Source organism: Peromyscus eremicus, chromosome 6 (genome assembly GCF_949786415.1).
Source record: "Peromyscus eremicus chromosome 6, PerEre_H2_v1, whole genome shotgun sequence".
Classification (NCBI taxonomy): domain Eukaryota; kingdom Metazoa; phylum Chordata; class Mammalia; order Rodentia; family Cricetidae; genus Peromyscus; species Peromyscus eremicus.
This window is the reverse complement of record NC_081421.1, coordinates 109,078,935-109,099,254: the sequence shown is the minus strand read 5'-3', so window position 1 is coordinate 109,099,254 and position 20,320 is coordinate 109,078,935. Positions and strand designations below refer to the sequence as shown.

General features: G+C 43.8%; 1 protein-coding gene across 1 annotated transcript; it reads right to left on the bottom strand.

Annotated features, from left to right (window-relative positions):
• Positions 1–1,466: 1,466 nt before the first annotated feature.
• On the bottom strand, positions 1,467–16,660 carry LOC131912731 (alcohol dehydrogenase 1-like). Its single transcript, XM_059265029.1, has 9 exons — positions 16,643–16,660; positions 14,328–14,429; positions 9,718–9,856; positions 7,836–7,923; positions 7,492–7,711; positions 6,596–6,856; positions 5,306–5,441; positions 3,517–3,655; positions 1,467–1,491 (listed from the first exon to the last, which is right to left on the bottom strand). The coding sequence occupies exons 1-9, from the start codon at positions 16,658–16,660 to the stop codon at positions 1,467–1,469; spliced, it is 1,128 nt and encodes a 375-aa protein (XP_059121012.1).
• Between the last annotated feature and the right edge of the window lie 3,660 nt (positions 16,661–20,320).

The window sequence follows — 20,320 nt, the reverse complement described above, 5'->3', positions numbered from 1 at the left end:
GAGTTTAAAAATACAAAAACAATGCAATTTAAACACTGTTTTGAAAACTAAGAGTGCAGCACTATACATAGATCCCTATATCTGTGAAATGGTGGATTCCAATTAAAAACTAGCAGGGTCAGAGCAGAGTGAAGGAGAATGTAAGAGGACTTTTCCTCATGTTTCAAAACCTAAAGGATTGGATGAATGCTAATGAGTGAAGGCAAAAGTAGGAAGTATGATTGATGGAAAAGTCGAGAACAAGAAGAGCTAAACCTCGTTCCCTCTCTTCTGTCTTTCAGCTCCAAATGAGACGACTACACTGAGTTTGTTGAGAAAAGGCTTGGTAGGAATGGGGGGTGGGTTGCTAGAGATGTGGCCGAGTCCCTCTGAGAAGATCCTGTATCTTCTCCCTGGGTTGTAAGTTGTAAAATTTCCCAGATAGGCAGCTAGGAGCCATGCCTCACTCCTTCATGAGTAATAGCAATGGTTGATGCAAACCATGAAGGACAGAAGATGGCTCACTGCATCTGAGAGTGCCTTTCATTGACGACTGTCGGGATCCGAGAAAAGTCCCATAAAAGACCACCAGTCACATATGCAATCAACAAGAGTGTTTATCAAAATTTCCAGCATCTTGGGGTGGCAAAAGGTGACACCAGAAAAGCTCACAGGCTTCTTTTAAACAGGGTTAGGGGAATTCCAGGGAGGAAGGGTTAGTCTGGGGCTAATTGGTGGAGGAAAGATTAGTCTGGGGGCTGATTGGTGGGAGGCTGTACTGGTTAGGGACCTTTCAGCAGCAGGGTAGGAAAAGCTATCTTTAGCTGGCAGAAGGTTGTGGGGTGCCTGCTGAGCTAGCAGAAAGGCTGTGGAGCACTTGCTGAGCTAGCAGAAGGCTGTGGGGTGCCTGCTGAGCTAGCAGAAGGCTGTGGGGTGCCTGCTGAGCTAGCAGAAGGTTGTGGGCGCCTGTTGATTGGTTGCTCCTGAGTTGCGGTCTTCCCAAGAACTGCTTGCTCAGCTCCAGCCAGTTCTAGTAAACTGAGACTAAGGCCTGGTCCCTGGCAGGGCTATTAGAAACCTGTCATGGCTTTGGTCTGGCTCCCCAGCCCTCTCAGTGATGACTCCACAGCAGGTTGGGAAAGTGGTGTGGAATATACAGGGAGATCTGCACATATGAAAGTATCTGGAAGATATGAACATGGGAACAGCTTCCATGAACTTATGGCAGTTGGTTTGTGGACATGATCAATAACTATCATGAACAGAATGCCATCATTTCTCTTTTTAGGGTCACAGCGTGAGTTGCACAGCTCCAGTTCTTCCCACTTGTTTTATTATCAGTATAGTCAAGGGGTCTTCATTTCCCATTGCACAGCTACATTGTATTCCTGCCGCTGATGCATCCAGCATCTCTTCCGGCTGCTCGGAAATAACCGGTGGAACCGGAAAGCCCTTCAGGATGCTCTTGCGCTTTTAGCATTGAGATCTCAGAAGAGTAGAACACAGCGGATGCTGAAACGTAAAACATTTGATCATGAAATGCCTGGGAAGCACCGCCCTCGGCACAGTGATGTGAGTGGCACCCTAAGGATGCTCAGTGACCAACCGTTCCCATCTTGATTTCATCTCAGCTCTAATTCATCTAAGTAACAGCTGGCATCTGAGTGGGGTCTGGATTGGAATCCAATGTCATACAGAAAAGGAAGGCATCCTCTTCAAGCGCAGTTCCCCATGGCTGCACAACCTCAGAAGATCCCAGGATCTCAGGTGCAGCTTCCTATCAACATCCTGCTGCTGTAACATCTTGCCTAACATCTGGACCAGAAAGAAAAAGATGACTTCCTCTGGTTCCTTTCTTCTTGCGGTATGTCCACTGCCTGGCGGATGCCTTCCCCATACACAATACTCATTTAAAAATTTCAGATGTTTTCCCCGAGCTTTGTTCTTGTCTTAAATGGGTTGACATTCCCAGTGAAATTTGACCAGGAAAAAATAGGGCAAAAATGTGAAAGTTTTCATATAAAAATCATTCAGCAAATGTGCAGGCAGAGTTGGGGAAAGAATATGAGCTGAAGACTTGCTTCAAAGTGAACGGGAAAAGCCCATTCACCAAAGTTTCTTTACTGTTTATTTCTTGCTCTACACTGAACCTGCCACACTTGTAGCAGTCCTGGAAGGCAATTGCAGGGCAAATTGAAACATTTGCTCCAGAGGGGAGAAAGGAGACTCCTGAAAGTCTGGAGGTAAACAAGCTTCACCAGTCTGGGAAAGCTGAAGTTTGCAAGACGTATAGCCACTCCCCAGAGCCACAGAAGTGGTAAACTGCTCAAGAGGAGATTCTAAGCAGCCCAGCTGTAGAGAGGTCCCTGGGATCTGTTGCGCTGCCTGTAAGTCGCGCAGAGCGCTCCAAGGATGCAGCCCTTCCTGAATCATCACCCATGGGGAGGGGGGCTTTTCTGTGATGAAGTTGCTTTAGAATCATCCCTGTTCCTGTGAATATCCTTTCATGCCTGTTAGTTACCCCAATAAAAACTCAGCGGTTATCCAGGTTGGACTCTGGTGCAATCATTACTTTGGCCTACTGTTCGTTCCCTTTCTGGGGTAAGTAGATGTGTAAGTGTGTGTGTGTGTGTGTGTGTGTGTGTGAGTGTGTGTTTGTGTGTGTATAATGTAAGTTCCCAGGAAATTGCTCACACACAGCAACAGTCTGCTATCAACTTTTGAGCATTTAAAGAACATGTCAATGAATTAGTGCTCAGGGAGTAAACGCTGCAGTCCTACAGTTGTGCTAACACACGGTAGACCATCATTCAGAAAACATGGACAAGGTGCTGGCATTCAGGCATTTACACCAGCCTGCCCTCGGGGACCTAGCAGGACACAGCAGCCACTGCCGCCAAGATGTGACACTGACTGCTGCAGCCATCCGGTAGAGTACTCTCTCTATGTGCATACACTGTATCCCCTTATAAAAAGCAAGCCCTTTTCACCCCCTCTCTGTTCCTTCTGCTCTCGCCCAGAGGCTGCCTCTGCACCCGGATCCCTCCCCCCTCCTCCTCAGTAAACCTCCCATGTGGGCTCTGTTGCATGGTCTGGCTTTGTGGTGCCCCTTGGCTCCAACGCGCCAAGGTTTACCTTCCACTGTTAACCTATTACACAAGGATTTGTACCCTTGGCGGGAGTCTCAACATGTTTCTTAGATTTTTTGCAAGGTTGCTGACACCAGAAATTCAATTCATTTGTTTTAGATAATTTCTCTAATCAGACAAATAAACACTATTGCCCGATGTGGAAACTATAGTTCTTTGTGTTATGTTGAATCCACTATCCTTCTGAAATTGATGCAGTAGGCTTTTCCCAAAGAGAGACTGCAGGTAAAGCCTTTTCCTAACTTGACGACATTAGGAAATAGGGGGATGTGTATAAAAGATACCAAAGGTCCAAAAAGTGCTCCCTTTAAACAAAACTGCTTAAAAATAGATAAGTAGTCATTTCCTCCATGAGTTATCAGAATATAGGCGATCACCAAAAACTCACGTTTTTCCTGCATGATACAGTTCTAAAGCTTTGTGGAGTTGCTTAAAAGGCAGCTGATGAGTCACTAATGGATCTATATTAATCTTATCTTGGAGATAATCAGTTACTATTTGGGGAATACAGTCTCTGGTTTTATAATCTGCAAAACAAAATGGCTATTAGTAATATGAGCTGAGACCGACCAGGCGGGTGAGACAGGACCCGATGAAGGGTCCTGCTGTAGAGACCTGACAACCTGACTTAGGTCTCCAGGACCCACAAGGTAAGGCACCGGCTCTGGCAAGCCAGCCTCTGAGCTCCTCCTGTGTGCCCCGGCACACACACACACAAACACACACACACACACACACACACACACACACGCATGCAAACACAAATAATAATAAAGTAAGTGTAATAAAAATAAGAAGTATTAGTCAATCAAAAGTTAAAAAATCAAGCAGGTCATGAGAGATGAGTAAGATATTCTCTGAAAATTTATCAGTGAAAATAAAGGAGAAATCATTTGTACCTGAGAAGCCACTGACAGCTGCTGTTAAGTGTGGCCTCTATAGACAGTTCTGTTACCTAGTCATCCTTTAAATAAAATCTGGATCAATATTTATATTACCGAGTTAAAAGATAATCTTTTTACCTTACCAACCCATATTCTGGGATTTTCTCACATGCCTGGGAATCATCTCTACACACAGAGAGGTGGTGTGGAAACTGTATCCGTCCATCAGCATGGAGAGGGCATGGGAGCCCTCTTTGCTCATGTGCATGGACGTGGCATGGGCACCCACCACTAGATGAGTGGATAGAAACAGGAGTATTAATTTTTTTTAAGATTTATTTATTTATTATGTATACAATGTTCTGTCTGCATGTATCCCTGCAGGTCAGAAGAGGGCACCAGATCTCATTACAGATGGTTGTGAGCCACTCTGTGGTTGCTGGGAATTGAACTCAGAACCTTTAGAAGAGCAGCCAGTGCTCTTAACCTCTGAGCCATCTCTCCAGCCCAGGAGCATTAATTTTTAAATCAGCTAATCAATATTGCTCAGAAATCAGGGTTTTTCTGGGAAGACAGAAACACATGTTCAAAAGTACTAGTTTAGTGCTTATAATGACCTTTAAGACACGAAAGGGCATTGCTATTAAAGTAGCACAATAAACTGTGAAGCCATCAGTGCAGAACCAAAGTTGATTAAATTATTCTAATTGCTGCAAAAATATTTTTTTCTTGGAGGAAAATTATAATCCTCAATGGCTCCATTATTTTATTTAGCTAATTAAAATTAACTTGGTGGTTTGGGAAGGTGGCTTGGTGGGTAAAGTACTTTCCATGAGTTCAGGTCCCCAGCACCCAGGGTAAACAGTCAGGTATGGTAGTTATGTACATGTAACCTTAGCTCTAGGAAAGTGGAGACAGGAGGATCCCTGGAACTCACTGGCCAGCTAGTTTAGTCCAACTGGTGAGTTCCAGGTGTAGGGAGGAACTCTGTGTCAAAAAATGAGCAGAGTAGAGGAAGCACCTGATGTCTAACTCCGGCTTTCATATGCACACTCATATACTCATGCTTGTACAGCCACACACATGCATGTACACACATGAACCTGTACACACATATGAATACATACACATGCCTACATGATACTACACCCTCCCCCAGATTTTTTTAAAAAAAAAGCAATTTGAAGAATGTTACTCTTATTTCAGGAGGAGCCTTTGGACACATTTACTCTGGATATCTGGTCCCCTAAGAGGAGGACCTAAGTGATTGTACCTTTCTACTCATCCACCTACCTCCCAAACACACGCCCTTCAGGGTTTTTCCGGACAGAATCTTGGTCGCCTCAAGGGATAGCTGTGCATCTACCGGGGCCAGCCCAACGATCAGACAGACGCCATAGCTGTTGTTGCAGGAGTTCCGGGCAGCGACCTGAGAAGGACAGGGACAGCCACGGGCACATCCCATGCATTAATACCAGCTACCCCACGGGGGAAGAATCCTGCATGCCCTGAGATGCCACCTTCTCTACCCCACGGGGGAAGAATCCTGCATGCCCTGAGACGCCACCTTCTCTACCCCACGGGGGAAGAATCCTGCATGCCCTGAGACGTCACCTTCTCTTGGGTAGATGCAACTTCAAATTCAACTTTAACACTGGGGTCATGGCCATCTATCTCCTCAGAGAGTCAGTTCTGTGTAGGAGTAAAAAGTGCAGACTCTGCAACCTGTGTGACTCAGGCCAGCACTTTAACTGCCTTGTTGGCTCCGTTGCCTCGTAGGGTTGTTCTAAGTATTGACTGACTGATTTATCATCCCGAAAACCCGCTCCCTGATCACACTGACAGACAAGAACAAACGGTATGTTTGATAAAACTCTTCACTGCCGTAAAGGCCGCACACTGTGTTTGTCTAACTTTTCACTGGCTCTGCTTCACTGCTCAGTTGATTTCTCCTAAACAGAACAGAATGTAATAAATACAGATGTAACTGGGGAAGTTTCATTTAAAAAACCGCATTTTCCAGTGATTCACGGGCACACGTTTTCTCATCTATTTTATCTTAACTCTGTTCCCTTTCCTTTCCCCTCAAATTTGACCTTATTTGCCCCTTTTCTGTCACCTACATCCCTACACTAATATCCTTCAGCCTTTCACCAGGGAATTAGACACACATTTCAATGTAATGAGTATATACATCCTCTTCTTTAAACTGTATGACCCAGGAGGATGCCAGCTAGGTCATTAATTCCTGTAGCCATAGAACTTGACACACGGAGGTATAGTTCTGTTAGAGAACACAGATAAATATATGTGAATCTGATAATTTTCTTATTTAGGTGTAAACAATTAGAGTTGAGAAAAGTAAATTACCGATCTCATGGCTCTTTGCATATCTCAATTTTGTGTACCATAACTTTATATCTCTTCATGCATATTGCCTTTGTTCATAAAATAGGGCTGTAGAGTGAATTTATATTCCATTTTTCACTAGGGGCACACAGGCCAAAAACCATATTTCCAGAAGTGCTTACAATTATGCATTTGAGGCAGCCCCCCCCCCCCCACTGTGCCCAGTAAACACACCATGGTCTCAACCTTTCCGATGACCTCAAAGGCAAAGTCAGCCCCGACACCAGTCATTTCCATCACCACCTCCTGGACGGGTTTCTCCAGCTTGTTAGGGTTGAGACAATCAGTGATGCCCAAGGCTCTTGCCCGGGGAAACTTCTGCTCATTGATGTCAACCCCGATGATTCGAGAAGCACCAGAAGCTTTGCAGCCCATGACCACGGCTGAGCCGACCCCTCCGAGTCCAAACACCACACAGGTGGAGCCAGGGGTGACCTGCAGATTCATACAGCGTGCTTTTATTAATTTTCAAAGCTGGACACAGGCAGTTAAGAAAATAAACCAGCAAGTTAAAAAAGACTAGTGAGCTTTTTGAAACTATGTATACGACACTTTGATCATTTGGGACTAGTTTTGATATCCCCCCCCCATGATAGACCGACAGCACACAAATGTAAGTGAGGTGCAGTCACACCACGGAATTAGACCACTGTGGGTAGAAAGAAGTTGTTGGAGGACAAACTGCTGCCTGGGCGGGAGAGTTAAGAACAACGGCTTGCTGGGAAAAATGAGTTTGAGCTTCACCCATCAAGTAAGCGTGGGAGGTGGGTGGGAGCCAGGAAAGCTGGGAGTTAGCCTGGAGACTTTTGAACTGATACAGGTTAATCAGGAACTAGATACACTTTGCTGTTGGGGTTGGGGTAGTTGCTTTCCCGATGAACAGAAACCCACACTAAGAGGTTTCTGAGGGATACCGAGTTTAGGTTTCTGTTTACTGGATAAGAATCCTTCTGTTTACCCAGTAAGAATCCAACCTGGGTTAGACCCAGGTCATTGTTTTTTTTAGGACATTGCCGTTAGCAATCCCATTTCGGGGTGCTTCTCGACCTAACAACAAATACCTTGCTCACCTTGACTGAGTTAACAGCAGCCCCATAGCCTGTAGGAACGCCACAGCTTATGAGACAGACTTTATCCTTAGGAGCAGCAGCATCAATTTTTACCACTGCAATCTCGGGCACAATAGTGTACTCAGTGAACGTGCTTGTGCGGAAGGAATGATAAATCTTCTGTCCTCGGCAGGAAAATCTACAGGTCCCGCCCAGCATCACCCCGGAACATGGAAGAACACTGCCCCACAGTGATGTAGACAGACACCCACGTACAGGCATAGGAGTTGAAAAGAGATGTGGTCACCATTAGGCACATACAATGTGAGCAATTTGATAAAAGGGCAAGGATCAAATCTACTCACTCTTGCTTGTCACAGAAGTTTCCTTGGGTGTGCAAGCAGGCGTCACATTCTCTACACTGTGGAATAATGAGTGTGAGAACTTTGTCTCCTGTAAGGGAGGGGGAGATAAATCAATAAATTTGAAATTATTCATGGAATAAAAAAAGATAGAATCTTACCGACTCTCTTAAAACAGGCCCTGGACAGATGATAGCAGCTAGTGTAACACTCCAGTTAGGGCACACGACTTTTTACCTGGTTTCAGATTGTTACTATTTGGATAAAGATGAGGAGACATTGCCTGAATGGTAGAGAGTTGTAGGGCTGCCTTTCCTGACTCAGAAAATAGAGCAATAGAACCAAGAAGGAATCTTAAAGTCATCTAGTGTAATTCTTTTGTTTTCCATTTAAAAAAATGTAATCCCTTGCTGGGCAGTGGTAGTACACACTTTTAATCCCAGCACTTGGGAAGTAGAGGCAGCCTGTGAGTTTGAGGCCAGCCTGGTCTACAGAACTAGTTCTAGGAGAGCCAAGGCTACACACAAAGAAATCCTGTCTCGAAAAATAAACAAGCAAATGAAAACAAAAATGTGATCCCTTGCTGGTTATAGCCAGTTTGTGGTAGCCCAGCAATGTCAGAGCTCTCTTGGGAGTTTGAGTGGCCCACTCCCACACCGTCACTCTGCAAGCCTCTGGAACTGGTTTGCTGTTGATGGATTCTAAGCTGTGCCAACCTCAGAGAAAAAAAAGTTCTTTCTCTTTCACTTTCTTTGTGAAACAATTACTGGAAAGAGTTCTGGAGAGGATCTTAATGATGTTTGGGTCCCAGATCAGCTCATGCCCCGGGGTTAGAACGACAGACTGAGAGGGTCTTGGGAGAAGGTTGACCTATGCAGTAGTCACAGACTCGTGTAGACTCTGCCAGGGTCTACAGTGTTGTCTTTGTGTTGGCCCTTACAAATGTTTATTGTATAGGAAAATTCCTTAGGATGACACTTAAAAGTCTCTTTAAGTTTAGATAAAGCACATTTTACCTTTACTGACTCTAAAATTTTCTAGATACTAGATCTCAGATCCAGAGAAGTTCTAACTATTCCTTGCCTTCAAATGCTCATTATCGTCTCCCACAAAATCCCCAATAGAATCTTTCTGGCTAAAGAGGAGCTAGCCTGTAAACTCTCTTATTTATGCTACATTCTGGGAAATGCATAGTCAGCTCTTTACTTCTGTGTCTCTTCCTTGATCCACAGTAGGCATCTCACAATTGCTGTACTCTTTGTGAATGCACTAATGATGGCCATGAACGGCCTTACTATGTACTTTCCTAAGTCTCTTTATGCAGCTGTCTCTAACTATAGGGTTTCTGAATTAACATCATCTAGAAGTGATTGCTCATTCACTGTGATCGTTTTAGGCATGCTAAGAATAACCATGTCAAGATCCTTTCGGACGCAACTGGGGAAGATTCATTGAAATGTAACTATCATCCTGCCATGTAACTTTCAAGCAGTACATTCTAGTTGATTAAAACATCCATTCATTTGTCAAACACTCCAACTTTGGAATGGGCATCATTCTAAAACATTCTCGGGATCAAAACATCAGCAGTTCTTAAGCCTAAGGCCCTTTCGACAAGTTCAGAGGTTCTCTGCTCTTATATCAACCTTTATCTGGCTGGCTCAGGAACTGGTTCTCCACACCCTGTATTTGTCAGAAAAGAAGTGACAGTGATCTTTGGATTACTGGCTTCATTTGATAACATGACAAGTCCTTAACTAGAAGAATCTTGAGGCAAACCCAACTTGTTTTTCTGCTGAAATGCTAACAGTGCAGAGTATCTCCTCTTCAGATCAGGAGTTCCCCAGCATGCTGCTCCCAATAAATTTTGTTTCCCATTTTCTACCTTGTTTCACGGAGCTCACTCCATCTCCAACACTCTCCACAATTCCTGCCCCTTCATGACCCGGAATTAAAGGAAATTTCACTGAGAGGTCCCCTTTCAGCACGTGGTCATCAGAACCGCAGATCTCTGAAGATAACATCTGTATAGAAATTAAGTGACCAAAAGACAACTGGTTTATGATTTTTTTCTCCCTCTGTTGAGAATGAGTGTTCAGTTTTGTTTTGTTTGTTATGAATTATCTCACTTGATCTCTAAAAAAACACTCATGTGTTAGAACAAAAACCTACCTGTAAAAGCGAGATCCCATTGAAAAGGCCAGACCCTGCTGCTGGAGGACACCCTGCCGAGCCTCTGTGTGGTTTTTGCTGTTACAGAGGTAAGAGGCAGTCTGTGCTGCGACTTGACAGCTCTGTGTAGAGAACACGGTCCTTCCATGTCTCTGTGGTGTTCACCATGTTGAACCAAATCATGTGCTATAAAACTTCCCAACAAGCCCCTCACCCCAAAACTTATACAAGTCAGATTTTCCCTTTGTTTTTCTGGGGATTGGCGCCGAGCCTGCTTGGGGGCACTTGCTTGGGGAGTAAGTACACTGCCCTCTATGAGGCCTCTCAGAGCTCCTTGCCATCATCCCTCTGAGGGTTGCTCTTGTCTCTTCCTAGCTCTCTCATTTTCACTTTTGATGAAGTTTCCCTTCAAGTCTCTGTGGGAGGCCAGCTCCCACTTTTTCTCCAGGGTACTCTTGAGGAGAGCGGGATAAGAAATATTAGGTAGAAAGAGAGTGTGGAGAAGAGACAGACAGAAACACAGGATAGCTTCGGGAGGGCCTGGATCAATATCCATCGGGTACCCTCTGTCTCTTCTAATTTTTTTTTTTTATAGGAATGCCAAGGGGCAGGGCAAAAGACCTCCCCCTAGCACGGCCAAATGCAGACCCTTCCAATCACCTGGTAACCACACACGTGGTCAAGCCATCCCTTAATGCAGCCCTGCTAGGTAAAGCAAGCTCAGATCTCACCAGGAAACCTCTGGGGCCTCCACAAGTCTCCATCATGTTTCCATCTCCATACATTGCATTGTGTCTAATCTAACACCCCCCCAACCCGCCCCACCCCCAACCTTCAGGCCTGATCATGGCCTCGAAGCCCTTTCTCCCAGTAAGCTGCATCTCTAGACTGCCCTCTGCTGTTCTATTATTGCTTCCTTCATTGTATTTGACAAGAAGAACACAGAAGGTCTCCCTACCAATTTAGGTATGGAGAAGGGAGGCCCAGAGACTTAGAACTATTTATCCAATATCACATAGCTTCACATTCAGACCTCATAATAAACTTGTTTTTTTAAATCTAGTCTATATGACCTATGCAACAAAGAATTTTGAAACAAAATGGTTTTTGGAAATTTTAATAATTTTGGATTATTTTTGGAAATATTAATAATAACATCACTATCAAGAAACACAAACTTTTAGGTCCAATATTATAAAGTTCAATGCTTTGGGTAAATCAATTTTCAAAATTTTAAACCTGTACATTGAAATTTTTCTTTAAGGCTGGGCATGGTGGCACATATAGCTGTGGAATAATCCTCTTGTACACTATAAAGATTTGTTACTCGAATTGGTTTAATAAAACACTGACTGGCCAGTAGCTGGGCAGGAAGTATAGGTGGGGTGACCAAACTAAGGATGATGGGAAGGAGAAGGACAGAGAGAGGAGTTGCCAGCCAGATGCAGAGGGAACAGGAGATGAACATGCTGTGCTAATAAAGGTGCCGCCACATGGCAGAGAGTAAATAAGGAATATGGGTTAAGTGTAAGAGTTAGCTAGTAATAAGCCTGAGCTATCAGCAGAGCATTTATAATTCATATTTAGCCTCTGAGTCGGTTATTTGGGACTGGGTGGTCAGGACAGGAAATGTCCAATTACAATACACCTTTAATCTCAGCACTTGAGAGACAGAGGAAGGTGGAGCTCTGTGAATTAGAGGTCAGCTTGGTCTATATAATGAATTCTAAGATAGCCAGAATATTTTTAGCATTTGGGAGGCAAAGGCAGGCAGATCTCTATGAGCTCAAGGCCAGCCTAGTCTACATAGAGAGTTTTAGGCCAGACAGGGCTACATAGTAGGACCCTGTCTATCGAGAGAGAGAGAGACAGAGAGACAGAGAGAGACAGAGAGACAAAGAGAGACAGAGAGAGACAGAGACAGAGAGACAGAGACAGAGAGGAGATAATATTGTAAAATAAGGTTAAGCTAAATAAACTAATACTGCAAGACTTAACTGTTATTGGGAAGTTAGAAAACTTCTTAGATAATTCCTTAAGATTTCTTGCCTGTGGATGGCCCAACCTGTCTACATTAGACCTTCCAAATGAAACATCACATACACAAGAGCATTTGTATTCTGGATCCTAGAAGAACACGGAAAGGCTGTAGATGTGTTTCCATCATCTGTGGCAGAAGAGGTGGCTAGAACACCAGAAAGGGGCATGTCTGAATGCAGCAGGTGGGTAAAAAAGTGTGCCAGGGAAATACCTATGTTTGGGTACTCACTGTGTTAAAATGGCTTCAAGATGCTGCCAAAGGCTAGATATGCTTTTATATATGTATATAAAAGCATATTCTCTCTCTCTCTCTCTCTCTCTCTCTCTCTCTCTCTCTCTCTCTCATGTCCCTACTAGTATAGCAAAATAGAATATGTGATTGTCTGTGGCCATGGTTCATAGAATAAGCTAGGAGGGCAGGCACTCATCCACCCCAGTGGGCAAAGTCTCTAACTTAGATTTTATCAAGGGGTCAATGTGATAATGCTTCTTTCTTGTCTCTGCAGTCTCCAGCTGGGTGGGGCAGCCTGCATGTCTGACCTAGGCTATGGTCTGTACTGGTAGGGAGCACAGCAGACTACAGGTAGGGAGCACAGCAGACTAAGAGCAGTGACCAATCAGCTAGGAAGCATTGCAGATGGTGGCCTTGCAGAAAACGATCAGTGACAGCTCTCTGGGTAAGGGAGAAGGAAGGGAACATTGTTTCCAAAGAGTATTCGGCCACAGCAATGATTGAGCTCCGTCCTTTGCCACACTTCTGTCACTTTCCATCTTGTTCTCACACTCTTGGCACAGCATTGGACACCATGTTGCTAACTTACCGAGTGCGAGCTTCGTATTTTTCCGGTTTTCCTTCATTCCTCATCTGTCCTTTTCTAATTCTCCTTTTGCCACCCACATTTTTTATTTTATGTTTTTAGACTTATAAAATCCTCACTTTTAGTTTTAATTATGTGTATGCATGTGTATCTGTGTGGGGATACACACGTGTGAACACAGCTGCCTGCGAAGGCCGAAAGACACAGTGGAGTCCCCTGGAACTGGAGTTACAAGCGGTGATGAGCCACTAAACTTGGGTGCTGGGGACAGAGCTCAGGTCCTCTGGGTGAGCAGTAAGTGCTCACTCAGCCTTCTTGCCAGCCTCTTCTTTGACTCCCCCCACTCCTGGCATCTTGCCAACTCTTTTATTGTTTTATTTTGGTTTTTTCTGTTCCTCTTGTACCCCCCGCTCCCATCCCAAATCCTCTCTACTTTGGTTAGCTGTTATGGGCTAGATCTGTGTAGCTTTTTGTAGTTGTTGTACTCAGTGGATCTAGTGTTGAATTTCCTGGGTAAACTTAAACAGATGAATTCCATGTATATTATAATGTGGATAAGCATATTGGCCTGGTGGCCCAAGTGGTAAGGGCCCTGCTGCAGGCACTCTGGGAAGTGCTGGGACTTCTAGGCAGGGAGGCCTCCGGGGGGCTGTCGGGTCACTGGGAGAGGGGCTGTGAAGAAAACTGTTCCCTTGCTCTCTGGCTATGACATGCATGGACTCGCTCAGCTGAGCTCTTCTGCAGTGAGGTGTTTCTCACCACAGGTTAGAAATGATGGGGATTAGGAGATCCTGGGCCAAATGCTCTCACACTGCAACCCAGAATGAACCCTTTCTCTTCCTAAGTTCATTATCTTGGGTATCTAGCCATGGTGACAGAATATCAATACCACAGGCTGTTAGATCCTAGTCAATATATCCCCAATCTTGAATTCATAGTCTCAGCACTCAGGAGGCTGAGGCAGGAGGGTCATGAATTTGAGGACAACTTCAGCTACATAGTGAGATTCTGTCTCAATCAAACAACTACCTCTAAATATTCACTAATGTATTTGTTAATATTAATGAATCAGTTTAAAATCTTTTTCTTTCACTAAGAAAAGTGAGGAGAGCAAAATGCAGACACATGCTGATTTCATTTGCACATGTCTATGCCTGTTTCTATTTTAAAAAAGGATTTATTTATTTTTATTTTATGTGTATATGTGTTTGGCCTGTGTTGTTGTCTATGCGCCATGTGCATATAGTGCCTGTGGAGGCCAGAGAGTGCACTGGATCCCTTGGAACTGGAGTTACACATGGCTGTGAGTCACCATGTGGGTGCTGGGAACAGAACCTGGGTCCTCTGGAAGAGCAGCCAGTGCTCCTAACTGCTGAGCCATCTCTCCAGCCCCTATACTTATTTTTGAAGTGCAGTATTATTTTCTTTTGTCCTCAAAAGGAATGGCTGGCTGACTTAGACTTACCCTAATGAGAACTTCTCCAGGTTTGGGTGGTTCAACTTGCACTTCTTCAACTGAAAGACGAGACTTTTCTGCCCAGGCGATGGCCGCCCGACAAGTGATTGTCTAATGGGCACAAAATAAAATGGCATTTACCAATAAGCTTTCTTTTTTTAAAAATCACACTTGCTATTATTTGTAAAAGTACAAAAATCATAGGGAAAAAGCCAAAAATAAATAAATATAACCAAGTCACCTGTATTCCAAGCATAAACTACCAAGAATTTAGTAAATTTTCTTGCAATCTTTCAAAATACTTTTTCTTACAAAATCTCAATAGTTTTAAAATAGTTAAGATTATTCCATATGAGGAACTTTGCCTTCTTTTTCCTTTCCCTTCTTCTTGTTCTTCCTCTTCCTCTCTTCTTCTTCCTAAACCAGTCACTAACTAGTTATTAAACCATTGCTGCTAACATGTTTATAATCGTTTCTCTTGACTTTGAAGAACTTCATAGTCACACTGGAAACGACCACTTTCTTTGGGTATATCCTAATTTTCTTAATAACTGCCTGGCTATAGGAGTGTTCCCATTGCTTTTCCTCTTACAGAGGGTATTATGATGAACACATTTGTTCATAATTTTTTCTTGGTTGGTTGTTTCCTTAAGTGAAACTTTCTTGGGGAGGATAGAGTCATTGTTAGGGCTAAGCTGTTTTCCAAATCTCTTTACAGAAAGATTTAATCACTTGGCTCACTCCCCAGAATAATAAATTGTCTTTGCTATCATTTATTCCATTTTACTTAGCATTGACTGTATCATTAGACAAAGTATTGCCCAGGCAGGAAAAGCCCACTATCTTCATGGGTACGTTTCCAGTGTAGCAGTGTGGGTATTCGCCATGACTATGGGAGCTGTGGAAGACTTGCTCATGTATTTACGGACCTATTCGCATCTTGTGCCTTTTGCTAAATGCAAATGAGTTCTTTAAACATCAAAAGAGTAACTTGCCGTCTGTCAGCTCGTCTTACAAGTTTTTTCCTCTGCCATTTTTATATCAATTTTATATGAAATGATTCATATGTTTTGTGATGTTTGTTTATAAAAGTCTTTTCCTTTGTAACTTATTCCATTTCCATAGTCTGAAAATCCTCCATATAGAAATAAATGTTTCTTATCCTCTCTTTGAAATTTTTTCAGTTTGATTTTTAAACACTTCACTCGTATTTACTTGAAGATTGTTTCTTTGTATAATGCAAAGCTACAGTCTAAATGAGTTGTCCCAGGGCAGCCTGGGTACTGTTTGTTTCAGCCTTTTCTACTTACATTAGCACTCTCGCTACACAACCAAATTCTAATTTTCCAGGCTTCTCTTTAGAGGCTGTTTCTATTGCCTTGAGTATCTTTCTGTGTGTTCTTGCAACAGCTCCTTCCTCAATGAGTGGACTAGCCTAACTTTGAGACTTAGTACTCCGTGATTCTAGTTTGTATAATTTCAAATGTGTTCCATTTATAGGTATGATTTCTGCATTGGTAATTGTAAGTAAAGTAAATCTGTTGTGTCTTCAAGAAATTCAGACTCCAGTGGAAGAGATAATATAGGTTTTTATCTTCCAAAGAGAAAGGCCATGGCTCACAAGAGCTTCCAACTACAGGGATAGACAAAACTTCTTCTGTCTGTGAACAACATAATTAGAATAATTTCGCTCTCACTCAAAACTTTTGTCAAAAAACAGCTTTTAGGGAAAAAAAACAATATGCAGATAACACAAAATACTAAGTGACACAGACAAATGTAAGGGGAAGAAGCAGGGGAGGCCCAGTTCCCGCCACTGCTAATGGTGTAGAGCGAGTTCTTCCGTCTATGTTCTGTGCGTGCACTGTGTGTTCATCTGACCACACCAAGCAGACTGGGTTGCGGCTTGATGTTCCCTGTAACATGATAGTAATTTTCCGGTGATCTTTACTGACCACTTAAGGCTCACTGACTAATACATTGTAACTGCACCTTCCTAATACTCCACAGATGTGGTTTCCAGTCTGAGGTGCCCCTGTAGCACAGCAAAGAGCATGTCAGTCTCATATGCTTTCAGATGAAATGACAGGCAAATTTTAAAGCTTTTGCTACAGTATTAGCAAATTATCCCTTGCAAACTTGTCAGAAATTTATTCTCTAGGCAGTGGTGGGAGACTTTCCACATCTTGGGAAACTTTGAGTACTGCCGTCATTGGAATTTGTTAATAATCCGATCAGAGAACACAAAATCTAAATTTCTTGTAAACACGCACTGCTCGATGGCAGTGAGGGTGACATGGCGCATCGTAAAGCGCCACACTCACCTTTCCTGCGGTGTCCATGGTGGCTTCCCTGGTGTCACCTGTGTCCTTTGGATCTCAGTAAGGTTTGATTGTGCAGCTTGGCAGCCTGGGCCAAGTATTTATAGGGTTCATGAAACCGAAAGCTATTAAAAGTAATCACACTGTCAACATGGAGATTACCAGAAGGGTGACGGGTTGACAATATGTCAAAGACTGGAAGGAATACACCAGACCAGGGAAGGGTAATGAGGGAAGAGATTGACAACCTACATGCTGACTGGGAGAGAAGAGCTTCAAGAGGAGGCGGGGTGAAAGGCTGAGGGCTCTGCAGGAAACCAGGGCGTGAAGAACAAGGCGGACAGCACCCGCTAATTAGCCAACAGAGCTTCTGGAGGAAGCCATTATTATAGATGCTATTGCTAAATGGGCAATAAAAACAGGGTTAAGACTGGGTTGCCAGTAGTCAGAGGAATGGAAAAGTCTAAGTACTCACATAAGTTACCATTTTAAAACCTGAGAAAGGCATTGTGAAACTGAGAGATGCTAAAGATGAAGTAAGGCATTATGGGAGACTCTCACCCAGGTAAGAGTAGGGCTGCAGGGGTAGAACTTACATAAGAGCAAGGGATGGGTGTGTAGTCAAAACAGGGGACCGAGTCAGTCAAGGTAAAGTGAAATAAAGAGATCATGCTGATAATGGGGAGGAGGAAGATGTTGTTCAAAGTCTGTGATTCTGGCCTGACCCGTAGGCTTCTTTTTTAGCTTAATGAGTGAGCACAAGTTGGAAGATCAGAAAGTGATACCCTGACTGCCGGCGAGCTCTGGCTGCTGGCTTTATCTGCCTCTAATTCACATCTGTCCAGCACAAGTTAGGACCTACTGTAGTCATTTCTCTGAGATGGATCTAGGGTCTTTCATCCTCATGGTGCACAGCTGCTGTGAGGTGGCGGGGGTGGGGTGGGGTCATTTGCTGGGAGCCGGGGTGAGATAGAGGTCTGCAGTCACAGGTCTCTAGGTATGGAGCTAGATCAATCTTTATATCCTGGTCATATGTTTGTAAGTTTCATTTGAACAGCTTTGCATTTCCTAACAATTCAGAAAGACTCTCAGGTCATCTGAGGACCTGCCTTTTCCTCCTGGACCAGAACTATGATGGGGGAAAGAGACCTGGTTTACCTACCATGAAAGCTGACTGAGAGAATGCTCTTAGAAGACATTCTGACGACTGTACTTTAAGCAGGGAAGCATCACCTTTATATACTCAGAGACAGTCCAAGAAGGGAGGTTTGGGAATGAGTGACTGACATCTGTTTATCAAATGGCCTTGTGCTACAGTGTTTGCATTCTCGTATTTTCTGTATCCATCTTCCTACTCTGCCTCTGTTCAGCAAAGTTTCATGTGCTGGGCAGCAGCCTAGTAAGACAGCCCGTGAGGCAATGTCCAGATGTGAACTTTCCACCCTACAGACTTTTCTGACAGCACCTGGGACATTAAGAAAATTTTTTTTTCAGATCCCTGTAAGTTGTAGTTAACAGATAGTTGTGAGCCACCACGTGGGTGCTGGAATAAAAAAACCAGGTCCTCTGGGAAAGTAACTGGTTCTCTTAACCACTGAGCCGTCTCTCTAGCCCCACTTGGAAAACTTTTAGTCCTTTCTTTTTCTTTTCTTTTCTTTTTTTTCGACCACATTTCCTAAATTTAGACCCTGACTAGGCATGGGGTTCAGAATCCTAAGAGATGGTGCTAAGTGTGTTGATGCTAACAGTGAACTCCTGGCAGCTCCCACCCACCCCACTCATTGTGCTCCTTATTTGACGGATGCCAGGGAGTCATGCCATTCCTGGGACTCAGTTTCTGGGTTAGTCAAGTTGTTCCCAGGTTATAAAAACCCAGCAGTAATGAGTTTATGGAAAGGACAAAATGTTTGGCTCACAGAAACCTTGGAAAGGAGTGAACATTTGAAGAAAAGGTCACAAGTGCATCTGGGAACTCAACCTGAAATCTGTTCACCTTCAACACGACTTCCCCTCTCTGATGTGAGGCAGTGAGGGAGACAAGCATTCAATGCCATCACTAACAGACCTGGGTCCAATAGAACCTTCACCTCCTACATACTGAGAACTAAGAACTACAACCTCCAGATGCCTCCAGTTCCCTGTCAATAAAGGATAATTAGCTTCCCAGGTTTCCTCACAAGCACCAAGCAATCATAATACACAGATGCTAAGAACCCTGCTTTGTACATAGCAGGTCTCCATGTAAGTGTTCATTATTATGTCTCTCAGAACATCTGCCTCATTTTTCCTCAGTTATGACTTGCTTTTGCCCTGTGGTAGGAAATACAGCCCAGAAGAAAACACCTGATTGTTAAATTAACAACTTCAACCAGAGATTTCTTATCTCTCTCCTCTGAAGCTCACAAATGCAAGGGAAGCCTCAAAGAATAGTCCTTATCGATTTTAACCATTCATATAAAGATAACTTCATGATTAGATACTCTTAAAACAAACCATATGTTAATCCACTCACATTTGGTTTGGAATAAAACCTCAGTAAAATTATTTTCGCAGGTTTGCGTGCCGCATATTTTGAACCGTTTCTGTCATGAGTCTTTGTCTTTCCTAACTTAAGCAGAAACAGCAAGCCGTTCTGTAACTCCTTATGTGTTATCTACACTCTAGATAATCTAGTTCTGCTGGAGTTTGCACGGGATTTCTGCCCTCTCGGCATTCCTGGAGGTTGCACAGCAGAAAGATAACCCGGTCTGAAGCACAGACTCTGGAGTCCTTAAACCACAACAGCACACATCAGTCAGTATCACATCTCCTCGCAAAGCATGCTGGTTAGTAGTTGAAACCTTGGTGTTGTTTACAGCAGCCGGCTTTGGGTCACATCTTGATGACATTAGATTAAATATTTCCAGAACAAAAGTCTTCATCTCCTTCTTCCTGGACTTGATATTCCTCCTTCAGGTCGCTCAGGTCAGAGTTGTTTTCTTCTGTTAGCTTTGAAGGCCATCTTTGAATCCGCACCACACCTGTCCAAGGCAGCTGGATGGATCACCCTCCAGCGGATGGGTTTTGCTCTGGCATTTTCCTCCCCTCCACAGCTGAGAAGCTGACAACCAACACAGCAAAGGTCACATCTGGCATCTTGCTGCATGCAGTGCCAACCACAGACTGAACACTCCTGTGCCTGGCACCAAGCTGGGTCCAGAGGTGGTAGCAGTGGGAACAAAACGGTTTCCGCCCCTGCCAGGAGGCAGTCATGCACCCTGGGTAAGGCCTAGTCTTGGGGTCAGACGAACCCGGTTCCTAACTAACTGTGGGAACAATGGTTTCTTATTTATCTGCGCATCACTTTTGTTTCTTTACCTGTACGATGGGGGATGGATAAAAGGACCACTGAAAAAAACTGTCTGTCCTGCAAGAGTTTGAATCTCGTTGTCACAGAAACATAGCTTCCATCTCAAAGGGAAGGTAAGAGTTTATTCTAGAGCCAAATATGAGTGACCCAGAATGAGTGACATGGAGTTAGGTTACCCGGGTTGCAGGTTCCTACATGGAAGGAGTTCTGAGAGGTTTTACAGTATCAGAACAAAGAAAGTCACAAGTCAAGGACACTGAAAATACATCGGTGGGCTGCAGAGAAGCAGGTCACAGCCAGGCAGACAGGCCTCAGTTGTCACTTGACAATGG